At 39.6% G+C, this 15,847-nt stretch overlaps 1 protein-coding gene across 1 annotated transcript; it reads right to left on the minus strand.

Moving 5' to 3' along the window:
* Window positions 1-1,423: 1,423 nt before the first annotated feature.
* Window positions 1,424-3,193, minus strand: cxcl11.4 (chemokine (C-X-C motif) ligand 11, duplicate 4). Its single transcript, XM_081365806.1, has 4 exons — window positions 3,082-3,193; window positions 2,835-2,961; window positions 2,652-2,741; window positions 1,424-2,242 (listed from the first exon to the last, which is right to left on the minus strand). Exons 1-4 carry the CDS (start codon window positions 3,137-3,139, stop codon window positions 2,221-2,223), a joined length of 297 nt encoding a protein of 98 aa, XP_081221932.1. The 5' UTR covers window positions 3,140-3,193; the 3' UTR covers window positions 1,424-2,220.
* Window positions 3,194-15,847: the final 12,654 nt, after the last annotated feature.

Genomic DNA, 15,847 nt, shown 5'->3' on the forward strand with positions numbered 1-15,847 from the left:
GTGGGGCAGAGTAAATTCAATTCAAATTCCAATTCATGAATTGAATGGAGGCCAATTCTGAAATTCTGAATTTTGCACAAGCCTGATGCATAATGGGATACACTTAGCCTCGAATACCGCTTTGGAACGGTATTCGAGATAGTCTGGCTTTAGTGTGCATTAAGAGCACTGCACTTTGGCATTTTTAAGACATGGGCTCATGTCATCTCAAATGGCCAAGATCGCAAGTGTGGGTGTTTGGACAAGACAAATAAATACATAGACATTTTTTTATCCAGAAAAAACGCAGCTACCCTGTTTACTTGCATTTGTTTACAGCGCAGTCTTGCCCTGAGCAATATGGCGGCACACAGCAATGTTCCAAATCGGCCAATGGGGTGTCTATGTATTTATTATGTCTATGGTTGAGCGTACATCAGTTGTACACTCGTTATTGAGGGATGAGTGCACTCAATAACGTCCACTATGGGCCCTGTCCCAAATGGCACACTTCATATGCACTTTGGTCTTGTGGACTTACAATGGCTGCCGCGTGCGCATGTCCGTTAAGTCCATGAGACCGGAGGGTGTCCCATTTGTCATTTTAGGTTTCAGAAGGGTGCTTGTGGTCAATATGCGCCCTCGATGCACACTTTTGCTGAGCCCGCACTGATACGAGCTACGCAGCAGACTTCTTCCCGACAGTCAAAGTGGTGTTACGTCACGAAAGTCCAAACTCATAGGAAGACCACAGGTGGATGCCATATGGGACAGGGCCATGGTTTCGGACACCACTACAAATGGCTGCCCCCTAAAATAGTGCCCTATTTAAGGTAGGGGGCGCCACAGCCACAGTTTTCTTGCTGTAAATCAGAGTTAGGTGACATCCTCACCTTCCACATTGATATAACATCACAGTAGTGTTTCTCTTGTTTAAGTTGCATAGAAATTATAACAGAGAAAAGATAAACAATAAAAATGGTTAAAGTCTTGAGCTTGAGCTCTGTCTTGGATTAAGAAGATGCTTTTAACCCAAGTGACTTACAAAAGGGGAACATCACAAGACATTTGCCGTGAGTCAATGTGATTCATAATACACAATTTCAAATTTAAGTATAAACTTGCAAAGAGCAGATGTAAAATGAAAGAAAGAAAAGAGAAAAACGTTTTAATAGCAAACCAAATCTGTTTACTTTCATCATAGCCTATACTCATGGATTATGTAAATATACAAATTCACAAATCTACTTTTGGCATTTGTAATTATATATATATATATATATATATATATATATATATATATATATATATATATATATATATATATATATATATATATATATATATATATATATATATAATTAATATGAGGCTGAGGAATCCAAATCATTGTTGTGTGTTTTTGGTGGTTCATAATATATTATTCAAACATGTGCAGGCTTGTCAACAATGGAAAAATGTAATCAGGCTGAAAGCTGCAGTGCATTTTTTAATTGGTTGCATTAACCATTACAATAACAAGGTGATGGGCATAGAATATCAATTTCCATTTCCCAGCATTAGAGAAACCAGCCAGGATGATGGCAATGCCTTATTGCAATGCCAAATGAGGCTTATTCTCATACTGCCTGTACAGTCATAATAGTTACATAACATAAATATTATATGAGAGGCATGGGACTAAACAGTTCAGCTTTATTGTTGTCTGGAAAGAGATAATGTTCAAAAACAAAACATTCCCCTAAACTTTCAGTTTTATTTCTCCAATTCAATTAAACACTGAATAAAATAGCTTGCACAAGCTTTGGATGTTCAGTTGGTAGTTGAATTGTTCATCTTTGCTTTCCATTTCTTTTCTATTTATAACTAAATATTGAGTTCTAAATGTAGACTTATATCGACTTAATGTGCAACTCGAAATTAGATTAAAAATGTAATAAATTTCTTACAAACAGGCTAATTACATAACAATGATTGTTTAATGCTTGTTTGATTATATTGTTTATTTCACATATTAGAAAGATCATAAAAATACTGAAATGTCACAGAAGCTTTAATCATGTTTTGCATTACTATTTTAAAAATGTACTACCGTGATTAATGATAATGTTTATCAGCTAAACAAAGATTAACATTCAGAAACATTAAACTGCATTAGGAATTCTGACATTTTGATGGCTGCTTGCATGGTGTTAATATCATGTTCACTTCACTTAGCAATAGCTCATCTGGATTCATATTTCAAACTTCCTTCTGCAGGCTCCTGAAAATAATCACAAACAGTCATTAGTGATTCTTCTCTGCTTATTAAGGAACATTATGGCCCGGTTTCACAGACAGGGCTTAGACTAAGCCAGGATTAGACCATAGATCAATTAGGACATTTAAGTAATTTTTATAAACATGCTTAGAAAAAAAACATTACCGATGTGCATCTTAAAACTAAAAAGGCACTGATATATTTTTAAGATCAGTCAGTGCAAGTTTATTTCAGTGGAAACAGCTCAGACTTACATTTTAGTCTAGGACTAGTCTTAAGCCCTGTCTGTGAAACCAGGGGTAAAAGTATTTCTTACTGTATTTCTCACTCTGCAAATTTGAGGTGTTTGTGTCTTGTGGACAAATTACAAACAAAATATTGTATTGAAAAAGTATTAAACGGTTATGCTAACCTCTTTTTAAGAGCCTTCATGATGTATTTTTGAGTGAATTTAGATTCTGGATTTAAGCATTTCTGCGTCATACCATTTTTCAGAGTAACACTGCAAAAACACAAGACAATTTGCCAGTCAACATATTTAAACAGAGATGTATAATATTGAGAGATTTGGATTTGTAAATATTGATATACTTACACAATCTCCTGGTTTTCGCAAGAGGGACTTGGTGGTATGATTTCAACCTTCTCAATCAGTTTTGGAGAAACCATGTTCACACCATTGTCAGCACAAAAACACCTGACCTTTGGAGCTCTAGCCTGGCCTGAAAGAGAAAAATCAATGCATACTATAAACTACCATGCCATACAAAGATAGTTGCACAATATTAAAAACTTGAATATTTGAATTTCATAAATCTGCAAAGTTCAGAGATAAAACTCACTTTTCACCTCTACAGCAAGCAGGCAGCCCAGAACAACCATAGCTGTAAAAGTTTTCATAGTACTGATTTTCTGTCTTCACCTCCCAAATGGCTAATTAATGAAGTTATGGATGATTGAGTTCAGCTGCTTTGTTTATATGCTCTAAAAGGGGTTTCCCCCTGAGAATGTTTCAGTTTTTGTTTTTAAAGTCCAGCCTCTGAACTGGTCTGATTTCTCAGAAACACTTTCTCTCATCAAATCTGATAAGAGATGACCTTTCCAAGAATGAGGAAGAAATTAGATAATTTCTTGTGTCAATACTATAAATTAATGTAATGAAAAACACACTTTAAAAACTGCACTTTGCAATAATGTCAAATAAAAAGTTTTTTTTAATCATTTTAAATCATTGTTTTTTTTAATGTTTTGTCATTCTTTAAAGAAGTGCACTTATTTTGCATTGACTACCGTACTGAAGCACACATAAAGTACTTGATTATAATTGGAACTGTTATGTGTTATTGTCAGGAGTATGTTAGTTTCTTTGTATTTTGGTTTGGTTTGGTTCTGTTCTGGTCCTGATCCTTTTTTGTTTCTATGGTTACTGATAATGTTAACACCTGTCTCTAGTCCTTGTGTATTTAAGCCCATGATTTTCCTTAGTCCCTTGTTGAGTGTTAATGTCATTTTATAACGTGTAGTGCTTTGTTTTTCTCAGTGCCAATCATCAACCTGAATTCACCCTAATAAGTTACGAAAAACGTGTATAAATATGTAAAGGGAAACCCGTTAAATTGCCAGTAAGTAAAATTAAAGGGGTCATATGATGGCTCTAAAAAGAACATTATTTTGTGTATTTGTTTTAATTCAATGTGTTTACGCGGTTTTAGGTAAAAAGTGATTATTTAACACATACCATACATTATTGTTGCTCCTCTATGCCCCGCCTTTCTGAAACGTGTCGATTTTTACAAAGCTCATCGTTCTGAAAAGCGCGTGTGCCCCGATTGACCAGCGATCCAGTGCATTCATTGTGATTGGAATCCTGCACCTGAAATCCGAATACCTTATGCGTGTGACGGAAATGTCACAGCTCCCAAAGCAAAAATGACAGGTGACTGTTGGTTCTACCTTATCAATCTGAGCCGGAAAATGCAATGACCAAGCTGATCGATCAACTTTGCCAGCGCAACTGGACCAGAACGTATAAGATTGGTAAGGTTTTATTTCATTGGGGGACATAATTACTGATTATAATGACTTTTAAACGCATTGCGCCGTTACAAAGAATATATCTTTGGGTTTGAGACTTTGAGCCTTGTAACTGTGCAGATTGTATACATGCACAAACAGCTACATAACACACCCCAAAAAAAAGGAAAATAAGAAATCGCATCATATGACCCCTTTAAAACCAAATTGTCGTTGACAGCTAAATTTATTTTAGTACATACATTTAGTAATAGTTTTTTAATAGTAATGCTCTGGCACCATCTAACTGTCAGAAAAACTATAACACACAGCCAAATTGGCTTTCAACATGTGCGATTTACTAACGAAATTACAGCATGATAGATAAAAAAAGGCATGGTTGTTTCAACCAAAATTCGGGTCAAATATGGACAAACCCCATTTTGACCCAAATCTGGGTTGAAAAAATACAGCCTTTTTCAGAGTTGACATCGTGGAGGCATTTAGCATGAGGTCAAGAATATCTACAAGGAGCTACGAGCAAGCAATCAGGATGGCTGCTCAGGTCAATGTGCAGCCTACCAGTCAACCACTGGAAAGGCAGCTGCTGGATGGCAGACACACAGAGAAAATGTACCTGCTGATACTGTGAAGGACTACTATCATTGCAACATGGCTATACCTTTCCTTGATCATTGATCATGGAGTTTGAATCCAGATTTAGTCCTCTACCTGTAACCGCATCCAGTCCATCTGATTTTGGGGCGAGAGGTAGGTGGCATTTCTGAGCTTTGGGCGTTCCATGTGCTTCTTCAGCTTATCATGGTTTGCAAGTAGTTTAATCAGGGCCAAGAAGTTTTCAGGATTGCCAGCAGAATGTTGCTTCTTAGATGTACCTCTTAAGTGCAATGCACTGGCGACCACATACACTCTCTGCTACAGACTGGAGTATGTGCCTGTTTTGTTTGATATTTGTTTACTGTCCATATAAGGACCGAGATTTGGGTCTGAGTCATTTCTCAACTGACTTGAGAAATGACTCAGCATTTTCGACTGCAGCTAAGTGATATGCTTATGTTGAATAGCTGATTTTTACCATGTTTTTCTTGTGCCACTTTGTGAACGGAGCATTGACTAACACTCCCATCTGCTTTCTCTCTTTGGCATCAACAAACTGGGCACAGGCACAGCACACACAGAAGGCACCATCAAGCTTGGAACTGTACAGCAAGGAATTGTGTTTTTAAAAATGAAGTGTTTAGAAGGCTTGGTGTGGTTCCTGAGTAAATTGTATTCCTGACCATCAGACATCTTATGCACACACTCTGAGATTTCTTCAACTGATTTAGTGGCCTGAATGAAAAATCCTAGATCATTAAACATCTCTGTCTCCTGACCTTCCATGACAGGGTGTGGGTCCTCCTGATCTTCCTTGAACTGTTGCATTTCACCTTGATCTTCCCTGAGCTGTTGCATTTCACCTTGATCTTCCCTGAGCTGTTGCATTTCACCTTGATCTTCCCTGAGCTGTTGTGAATCATCTGTAAATATTCAGTATATGCATTGGTCAGAGATGTTGTGTTGAGTGCATTCAACTCTTTCATTATCTGAAATATGCTTGTATATTATTTGGCATGGATAACCAAAACTTCCCCACAAAAAGTTCCCCACAAATTCACATGACAGACCTATTAAAGCTAACATTTTTTTAAAAGTGTTTTTGTTTCATGTTGAGAAACTTGAAGTTTTGAAGAAGTCACCAATTTAAATTAACATTTGTAGGATCACTACCTTATAATTTGTCAGCTTTATTTTTTTGGCCTACACTACAGACACACACACACACACACACACACACACACACACACACACACACACACACACACACACACACACACACAGTGAATGGAGCGCCGGAGTACCTGCATCACACATATGCAGGGTAAAAACCTTCTAAATCAGTCACTGTAGCTAGCTAGTTCCACTGGACGGATAATGGTCAGAATTTACTGTGTTCTTCCTTGACCCATGCTACTGTACACCCCTTTTTGGGAAAAATCTCTTGTTTTTGCGTAATCCTGACTGAGACAGACACACGTGAGTGAAAACATTAGCTACCTTCTGCTACTGTGGGGTTGACGATTGTTAGCTAGCACAAAGCTAGCATTAGTTATCTCAACGGTTAGGTTAGGAAGTAAATATAACAACCTTAACCTGTTTTGCAGTTTTTTTTAACATATGTTCAATATTCTGCGACAATGCCTGCTTTCTCTTCCATCTTTCCTTTTTCCCCATACTAACTATTTGGATGTACCGCCTGACATAAAAAGTCAAAAAATGAATTTAAATACTTTGAAATGTTATTTAACAACTGAAACGTGTTTAAACACATTAAAAATATGCATTACATCAGTTTGGAATTTTTATTTTTAAAAACACCTTTTTTGAAGCTTTATTTTTCAATGATCTAAAACACTTTCCTAAAACACAGTTTCATTCATGACATATATGTACATCCAAGTTCATTCAACTGCAAACTCATGACATCATATACATCCTCACACTATCAGTGAATCGGCACATAATACACTCATTGCACAGAATTAATAAATAAAGGATAACACGAAACACTTAAAATAACACTACATATACTCTGTACTTCATCTCAGCATCACCAGCATCAACAGTCTTTCTTTTAACTCGATTAGAACAATGATGGTATGCACTTTGTACATTTCATACCTGTAAAGGATGATATAATGAATACCCATTCCCAAGCAATGCTTCTTTACCGTTGCTTTACCGTGGATGAAGTGTATTGCGAGAACTCTACAATGGCATGCAATGACTTGAACATGCATGAATAACCAATCTCTCTCTCTCTCACACACACACACACACCTCCAGCTACAATAATGTATCGTGTTAATTTAAAACAATAACTTAGTATAGAACCCAAAATATTTGTAACAAGCATTTTGATTAAAACAATAATGATAATAATCACAGGTTTATTAAAAAACCTTGCCTTTACGGCTGCAGCAGTGCTATCTCCCCGCTCTCGCAGGGGCTCAGTTCCTCTGGCTAACCTTCTCCATTGCCGCAGTAATGTTATATCCCTGCTCCCACAGGAGCTTAGTTCTCTAGAAAAATTTCATCCACTGCCGCAGCAGTGATGTTCCCACTGCCCCCGCAGGAGCTCAGTTTCTCTGGAAAATTTTCTCAATTGCCACAGCAGTGATATTCCCTCACGTTTGGTTCCCCTGCTGCAGCAGTCGTCTCCTCCACTCCTGTAAGAGCCTCGTTTCTCCTTTCAACATACATCTACTGCCGCAGCAGCGCAGCAGCATTATCTCTCTTGCTCCGTCAAGAGCTCACCTATGTGCGACCTTCCACAGCCGACTACCAGCGAGGCTTACCCTTCTGATGCCACAACAATCAAACTCTCATCTGATGACGCAAGAAGCCCTCCCAATCCAGTGACTAACCCCCTCCCTATGATTGGCACACCTTCAGCTTCACGATCTGCAAGTTTATGGGGATTATCAACATCATTTTTCTGACTGATTTTGACATTAGTTTGCAACTTTTTTGGGGGAGTACTCTGGGTTCGGCCCTCTCCTCGGACAGCACGCCAGATACACATACCATTTATTCTATCTGACTTATTTATAAGTGTGAACTCGTGAAACTCAGGGCTGCAAAGAGGAAGTGGTGCAAACCGAAAGATCCCACTGACTGAGTTTGTATCAGTCACTGTCTGCAAATGTCTCCACTACTAAAACAACATACCTTTCCTCTCTTTTTTGTCCTCATCCTCCCTCTCCTTCTTCAACTCTAACAGCTGACGACTTCGCGACATTCTTCATAAATAAAGCGACAACCATCAGCGGCCAATTCTTCACACCACAAACACATATTAACAGCAGGCACACACACTTCCCCTCCTTCTCTCTGCGCTCGGAGACAAAAGTCTCTACAACTAGGTTAGGTCCTTCAGGGTGTCGTGGAAGGGTGAGGTCGCAACAACTAGCTATGGGGTGCCTCAGGGCTCAGAGCTTGAAAGAAAGACCATCACCTTCAACTCAACCTTGCCAAGACAGAACTGCTTGTGGTCTCGGCCAACCCAACACTTCATCACAACTTCTCCATTCAGTTAGGTTTGTCAACCATAACTCCTTCCAGGAAGCCAGGAACCTTGGATTTATGATTGATGATCAGTTAAACTTCATGGACCACATTGCTAGAAATGCCTGGTTCTGCAGATTTGCCTTTATACAACATTAGGAAGATCAGGCCCTTCCAATTGGATCATGCTACACAACTCCTTCCCAGCTAACAGGGAACGTTTCCATAACTTTCATTAACGTTACGCAAAAGATGTTTAACTGTTAGTAAAAAACATTCCTAAAATAATGTGTTGGAACGGTCTTATAATGTTTATATAGTTAAAATGCATTCTCATAACGTTGAGAAATGTTCTTAGAACAACTGACTGATGTTCTCATAATGTTGAGCAAAAATGTTCTTATAACAACGTTCATGTAACGTCCTTGTGATGTTTTTTGTACTTGACTGATGTTCTCATAATATTGAGAAAATATTCTTTTAACTTTAAACAGTTTTTTTTTTTGTATTAGTATTAAGTATTTAGAATGTTTTTTTCTTTGTTTATGTGAAGTTAGAGGAACATTCAATTTTATCATTTTGGAAATGTTATGAAAACGTTATTTCTTAACGTTTTCTAGACGTTCACATCATGAACGGTCGGCCCATCCATCACCGGGCTCACACACCTTTTTTACCTTTGCTGCAGTGTTTGAACTGTGGTGGAAACTGTTGTACCTGGAGGAAAATCACAGAGAACCTGCTAACTCATGGCTCAGCCGGGACTCGAACCTAAAGCAAAAAGAGCAAAGGACAGCCGCCAGACTAAAGACCACCCAAAACACAGGGCATTTGCCCGGCTGGCGTTTTGAGAATAATCCTGGTTGCTTGACCAGGAGGGCCCATGTTACCGTAGACGGGAACAGCTCATAATGCCGGGCCAATGCTCGCTGGACGTGGTAGGAGGAAACATGGCAGCATGCTACGTCCGCTGGGAGACCAATGCTCGCTAGACCAATGCTCGCTAGACGGAGAAAGAAAATCCAGCTGGATGACCGGGAGGGTTTTAATCGATGAGGGTTTGGTGGACTTTAATGTGGAACCGGTTGGTCCTGATGTAGCTTTGGAAAGCATCTAAGGACTATCTTCCGAGAGCTTGGATCTATTGCTGGGGGAGGCCTTTTTAGGCTGCTTAGGTTCCTGCCCCAATGTGGAAGAAGTGTCTGAAGAAGGCCTCATTATCAGAAGAGCAGCACACCATAACAGACTGATAACACATTTCACTCCTTAGGAAAGCAGGAACGACAATAAGCCCCTTTACTCCCTAGAGAAATACACATGAGGAAGTTCACTTAACGAACATCAGGTGAAATGATGTATACATTGACCTTCAAACTTATACAAGTCAACTAAGACAGATATATAGATGCAGATATATAGATATGGTGACCCTCGAACTTATACAAGTCACCCAAAGCAGATATACAAGCAGCACCTGGGTGCAGAGTCCCTCTCACCACTCACCTTATCATCGCCTTATAATCAAAAGGCCCCTTGCATGTGAACACAACCCAAAGCCACACATTGGAATGCACCTAAAAGAAATGTTTAAACACTTACAGAGACTATAAGGATACATGGATATACTTGATTATTAATAATATAAGAATAAAGTAATCATTCAAAAGGATATATGTATTTAAACTGAAGAGACAAGGGATTCTGACCCCAACCCTTATGTAGAGTGTGCGGGCGGTATTGAGGGGCTGGTAGCGACAGAAAACGAGAAGGTTTTGAGTTGAGCACTCAGACTAGAGCCGGCGGCAGAAACAAATCAATGGACAGGCATTTAATATTCTTGGGGGGGCCTAATTATGACATCCAATACATTTTTCTATAGGACAACAACCAACTATTGCTACAACAGTTTCACGGAGATTTCAATATCCTAACTACAATTAGATTATTGCCCACTCATATTTCGGCTACTGAAGATATCATGTCACAGTTATAGCCTTGGTCTGCATTGTTCCGTGAACACAGCATGCTATAAACCTATCCACGACTTTGCCTAACTGTGACCTTTCCCGTGATCGCTATGGCAACGTAGAACAAGCCGGTAACGAACTTCCGCTTTACGTTAGCCAGCCTGAAGATACCGCTATCAGAGAGCCTCAACAAGCCCAAACAATTTGCTTGGATAATGAGGAGTAGAGCTTAGATCGGGCCCAAAAATTTAAGCCCGACCCTACCTGAGCCCGTTGTGTCCTAGCCCGGCCCGACTCATTAACTGTATGAGCCCGAGCCCAATTTAGACCCAATAATTTTTAATACGTGCGTACGTGCGTTTTTGTATGTGTGCGTACATGTGTGCGCGTGTGTGTTTGTGTGTGTGTGTCTGTGCATGTGGATTTGTATGTGTGTGTATGGGTGTGTGTCTGTGCATGTGGATGTCAGTGTGTGTGCATGCTTGCGTTTGTTTGTATTCCTGCATGTGTGTGTGTGACAGTATCATCCTAAACCAGCAACCCTTCGCTCAACAGCACCATCTACAGGCCGATGAGTGTACAGTCACTAAATGTGCACATAAATGAATTTATTTTATACCCCCCCATGGATGAAATTCTACAAAACTTAGCAGAGGATACCCCCAGAGGATGTCAAGTTAATCATACACATGAAATATGGTGCAGTTCTGAACATCTCCACTGAAGATAGGGGCGATTAAAGCAGAATAATATTGCATTTTCAATTTTTATGGGAGGGGCGCAAATCACAAATGAGTGATTATGGGCTAGGTTGATGTGGGCCCTTAAGAGCAACATACCATAACAATTACAAATGTTTACAATTACAAATTACAAAGCAATAACAAATGCATTTTTTTGGGTTTGGGGGGGCCCAGCGCGGGGGGGGGGGGGGGGGGGTGAGCGGCCCCCGGGGACCAAACGAAATTTTTCCGTAGAAGTCTAGTGGGGCTACATGCTCACCAAATTTCATGTTCCCCGGTGTTTCGGTGTCCCTGGTATCGTTGACGAAAAATTTACGGGGGCCCCAACGCAGGGGGGGGGAAGTGGCCCCCGGGGACCAAACGAAATTTTTCCATAAAAGTCTAGTAGACCAACATACCATAAAAATTTCTTCATCCTCGGTGCCACGGTTCAGGTAGTTATTTAGGAAAAACTGAATTTTTTGGGGTTTGGGGGGGCGCGAGGGGGGGGAGTGGCCCCCGGGGACCAAACGAAATTTTTCCGTAGAAGTGTAGTGGGGCTACATGCCCACCAAATTTCATATTCCCCGGTGCTTCGGTGTCCCTGGTATCGTTGACGAAAAATTTACGGGGGCCCCAGCGCGGGGGGGGGAGTGGCCCCCGGGGACCAAACAAAAATTTTCCGTAAAAGTCTAGTAGACCAACATACCATAAAAATTTCTTCATCCTCGGTGCCACGGTTCAGGTAGTTATTTAGGAAAAACTGCATTTTTTTGGTTTTGGGGGGGCCCAGCGCGGGGGGGGAGTGGCCCCTGGGGACCAAACGAAATTTTTCCTTAGAAGTCTAGTGGGGCTACATGCCCACCAAATTTCATGTTCCCCGGTGCTTCGGTGACCCTGGTATCGTTGACGAAAAATTTACGGGGGCCCCAGCGTGGGGGGGGGAAGTGGCCCCCGGGGACCAAACGAAATTTTTCCGTAAAAGTCTAGTAGACCAACATACCATAAAAATTTCTTCATCCTCGGTGCCACGGTTCAGGTAGTTATTTAGGAAAAACTGCATTTTTTGGGGTTTGGGGGGGCCCAGCGCGGGGGGGGAGTGGCCCCCGGGGACCAAACGAAATTTTTCCTTAGAAGTCTAGTGGGGCTACATGCCCACCAAATTTCATGTTCCCCGGTGCTTCGGTGTCCCTGGTATCGTTGACGAAAAATTCAGTAAGGTGACGAAAAAAAAAAAAAAAAAAAACTTTGACAATCCCTATATGACCGCTTTCGCTAGCTACGCTAGCGGCGGTCATAATAATTTTAATAAATGAGCAAAAATTGGCCACTTAATATTTAACTATTTTAATGATCACAATTAAAGTATTAATTTTATTAAATTGAACAAGCACAACATTCGGCATTCAATCAAATATTATTAAAGATTTATTATTATTAATAATGTTATTTCAACACAATATCTCGTTATTTCGACATCATATGTGTGCCGAGTGTGCGTGCAAGATGTGCATTTGTAAATCCAGTGACACGCGTGCATTGATTTTTATTAATGAACTATAGTGTTTTCTGTCAGTGTCTGCTGCAAAGATGAAGATGATCATGGTGTTCACTTTTCATAATTACATTATAAAAAATTACATTATAATATTTGAACAAATATGAAACTAAATGCTCTTATTTAATGGCTACAACAAATATAGTAGGCCAAGGGGCGTGGTTATGACTCAGACCTAACTGACGTTTAAAACTTAAAAATCACCCTCATTTTTCATCGACACAAAGTTGACGTGCTTCATTGACTGTTTGAGGAAACGATGCCGTCCAAAAAACGCAAAAATAAAACTAAGTTGGTGAGTTCTCCGGTTGGGAAGCTAGACGATGATGGGGATGCTAGCAGCGTTGCTAGCTCTTCAAGCTCCGTAAGCACTAACGTTAGTGATGCAACATGTGTCGATGCATGTCAAGATCTGAATGTAATCCAGAAATTGGATTTAATGAGAAATGACTTTGCAACAAAGATTGATGGCGTCCTAAACGCGATACAGGATGTTAAGAAGGACGTAAGAGAATTTTCTGGACGCATGGATTTGGCCGAAGAGCGCATCAGCAGCATGGAAGATGTGGTAAACACGGAAAAGAGCAAATTGGAGGAAGCTACTAAGCGTATTACCTTTCTCTCCCGTAAGCTTGACGATCTGGAGAACCGTTCGAGGCGATCGAATCTCAGGGTGGTTAATCTTCCCGAAAAGGTTGAAAACCCGGATGCGGTGGCTTTTCTAGAAAAGTGGTTGTGTGAAACGCTGGGTCGTTCAGTCTTCCCTACACCTCCCATTATTGAAAGAGCCCATAGATTACCAGATAGACAGAACACTAATCGTCCCAGAGTGATGATTATGAAGTTTCTAAATTTCCAAGATGTGGTTCGAGTGATGCGCGCGGCCAGACAAAAAGGCCGAGTCATGTACGGCGATCAGGAGATCAAGTTTTTCCCGGATCTGTCTGCAGAGGTTCTTAGACAACGGAGGCGATTCGACGACATCAAACAACGCTTGAGATCATTGAATCTCAGATACGGAATAGTCTACCCAGCTAAACTGCGTGTCACAGTGAACGGACAGACCCGTGAATTTGAGGATCCGTCGGATGCAGAAAAATTTCTTCAGGGAATACGAAACACAGGTGAACTATAATGGACTTGGTGAGAAGGCTAAAATTATTGGCAAGGTTACCCAATACTGAAGGACATTTTGAATGCTGCAAATCTAGATACTGAAGGACATTTTGGATGCTGCAATTCTAGATACTTGCTTATCTCTTATTTTATTTATTTTTTCTTTTCTTGTGGTTTCTTTACGGGTGGTTCATAATCCTTTAAAGGTTGCCAGGAGTTACTCATAATCTGTTTCCTTTTGTAGGTTTTTTTTTTTTTTTCTTCTGTTTTTGTCTCTCAGTTCAGTGCTTTTAGGTTGTCTAATTGCTCCTTCCTCGAGGATGGATCAGTTCGGAGACAAATCTGTATCCCAAAGTGTTAGAGTGGGGAGGGGGAGGGCTCAAGCTGTCATGTTCGAGTTGACAGCTAATGTAAGGTGTTCGTGGCAGGTGTTTGAATATATGTTTCTGTTTTGTTCTGGTTCCAATGTTAGCTTCTTTAGTGAGCACATACGGCGGATAACTTCGGCATCTATAATTTACTTGTTTTTCATGTGTATATAATAGTTTACATGCTAATTAGAGTTAAAGAAAATCACACAAATTAAGCTTAAGCTCACCTCCTGGAATTTAAGGGGGATGATTCGATTAGTTAAACTCAAAAAGGTTATGACGCGGATTAAACAAATGGAGTCTTCAATAGTATTTTTACAAGAAACTCATCTTCTTAAAGAAGAGCTACCGAAAATACAAGGAAGATGGCCTGGTCAGGTCTTGGCTTCGTGTTACACATCCCATTCTAGAGGGGTATTGCTGTTGATTCACAAGTCTGTACCCTTTAAAGTAAATAAATGTATTACAGACAAAGCGGGCAGATACTTAATAGTACAGGGAACATTTATGAGTAAAGTTATTAACTTGGTTAATATATACGGCCCAAATGAAGATAATCCAGTGTTTTTTGAAAAGCTTTTCATATTGATTGCCTCACTCCATGGAACAGTTATAATGGCAGGTGACTTTAACTGTACCCTGGACCCACTGCTTGACCGTTCCTCAGGGGCGGATGGCTCCCATTCTCAAAGTAGGAGGAAAATTAAACAGTTCATTAAGGATTTAAATTTGTGTGACCCCTGGAGAACTCTGAATCCATCAAAAAAGGAGTTTTCTTGTTTTTCGTCACTTTCTAAGACATCATCACGAATAGATTATTTTTTAATTTCGCTCTCCTTATTTTCTAATATAGACAGTTGTGTTTATGACAGCGCGGTTTTGTCAGATCACTCCCCCACGTCACTATTATATATAGATTCAAAATTACATAAAGGCTCCCCTAACTGGCGCCTAAATCATAGATGGTTGCAAAATTCTGACTTTATAAAATTTATTGGTGCACAAATTGATTTATACTTCGCGACAAATACTGATCAGACTTCTGCAATTATTAGGTGGGAAGCCTTTAAGGCATTTATCAGGGGCCAAATGATTAGCTATACCAGCTCTAAATTTAATAAATTTAAACAAAAAATGATTAATATGGATGCTGAAATAAGAGATTTAGAGAAAGTGATAAAAATAGATAATTCTAAAAAACTTAAACAAAAACTATTAGCCCTTAAAGCGGAATATGAGGAACTCTCTTCATTAAAAGCCGAAAATAGTATATTAAAATTGAGACAAACTTTTTATGATCAGGGGGAGAAACCTAGTAAATTATTAGCCTGGCAGCTTAAGAAATTAGCTTCAGAAAGAACCATTAATGAAATCAAGAATAGTGAAGGGAAAATAACTTCAGATCCAGGAGAAATTAATAACATCTTTGTGTCATTTTATGAAACTCTATATCAATCAGAATTTCCCGCAAGCCCCTTTAATCAAAATATCTTTTTAGATGGATTGAACATTCCCACTATTTCGGAAGAGACTAGATTGGACCTTGATAGGGAGTTAGAATTTGAAGAAATTGTTAATGCTATAAACAGTATGAATAGTAATAAAGCGGCGGGCCCAGATGGAATTCCAATTGACATTTATAAGGAATTTAAAGAGAAATTAATTTCACCATCATTAGATGTTTATGGAAGCCTTTCAACAAGGTTGTCTGCCACTTTCATTAAGAAGTGCTC

Source organism: Scardinius erythrophthalmus (assembly GCF_964197995.2).
Source record: "Scardinius erythrophthalmus genome assembly, chromosome: 5".
Lineage (NCBI taxonomy): Eukaryota > Metazoa > Chordata > Actinopteri > Cypriniformes > Leuciscidae > Scardinius > Scardinius erythrophthalmus.

Coding starts and splice junctions, on each gene's coding strand:
- cxcl11.4 (XM_081365806.1), bottom strand. CDS start 3,139: ATGAAAACTTTTACAGCTATGGTTGTTCTGGGCTGCCTGCTTGCTGTA. Junction 2,742..2,834: donor TGCGAAAACCAGGAGATTGT/GTAAGTATATCA, acceptor GTGTTTTTGCAG/TGTTACTCTGAAAAATGGTA. Junction 2,243..2,651: donor ATGAAGGCTCTTAAAAAGAG/GTTAGCATAACC, acceptor GATTATTTTCAG/GAGCCTGCAGAAGGAAGTTT.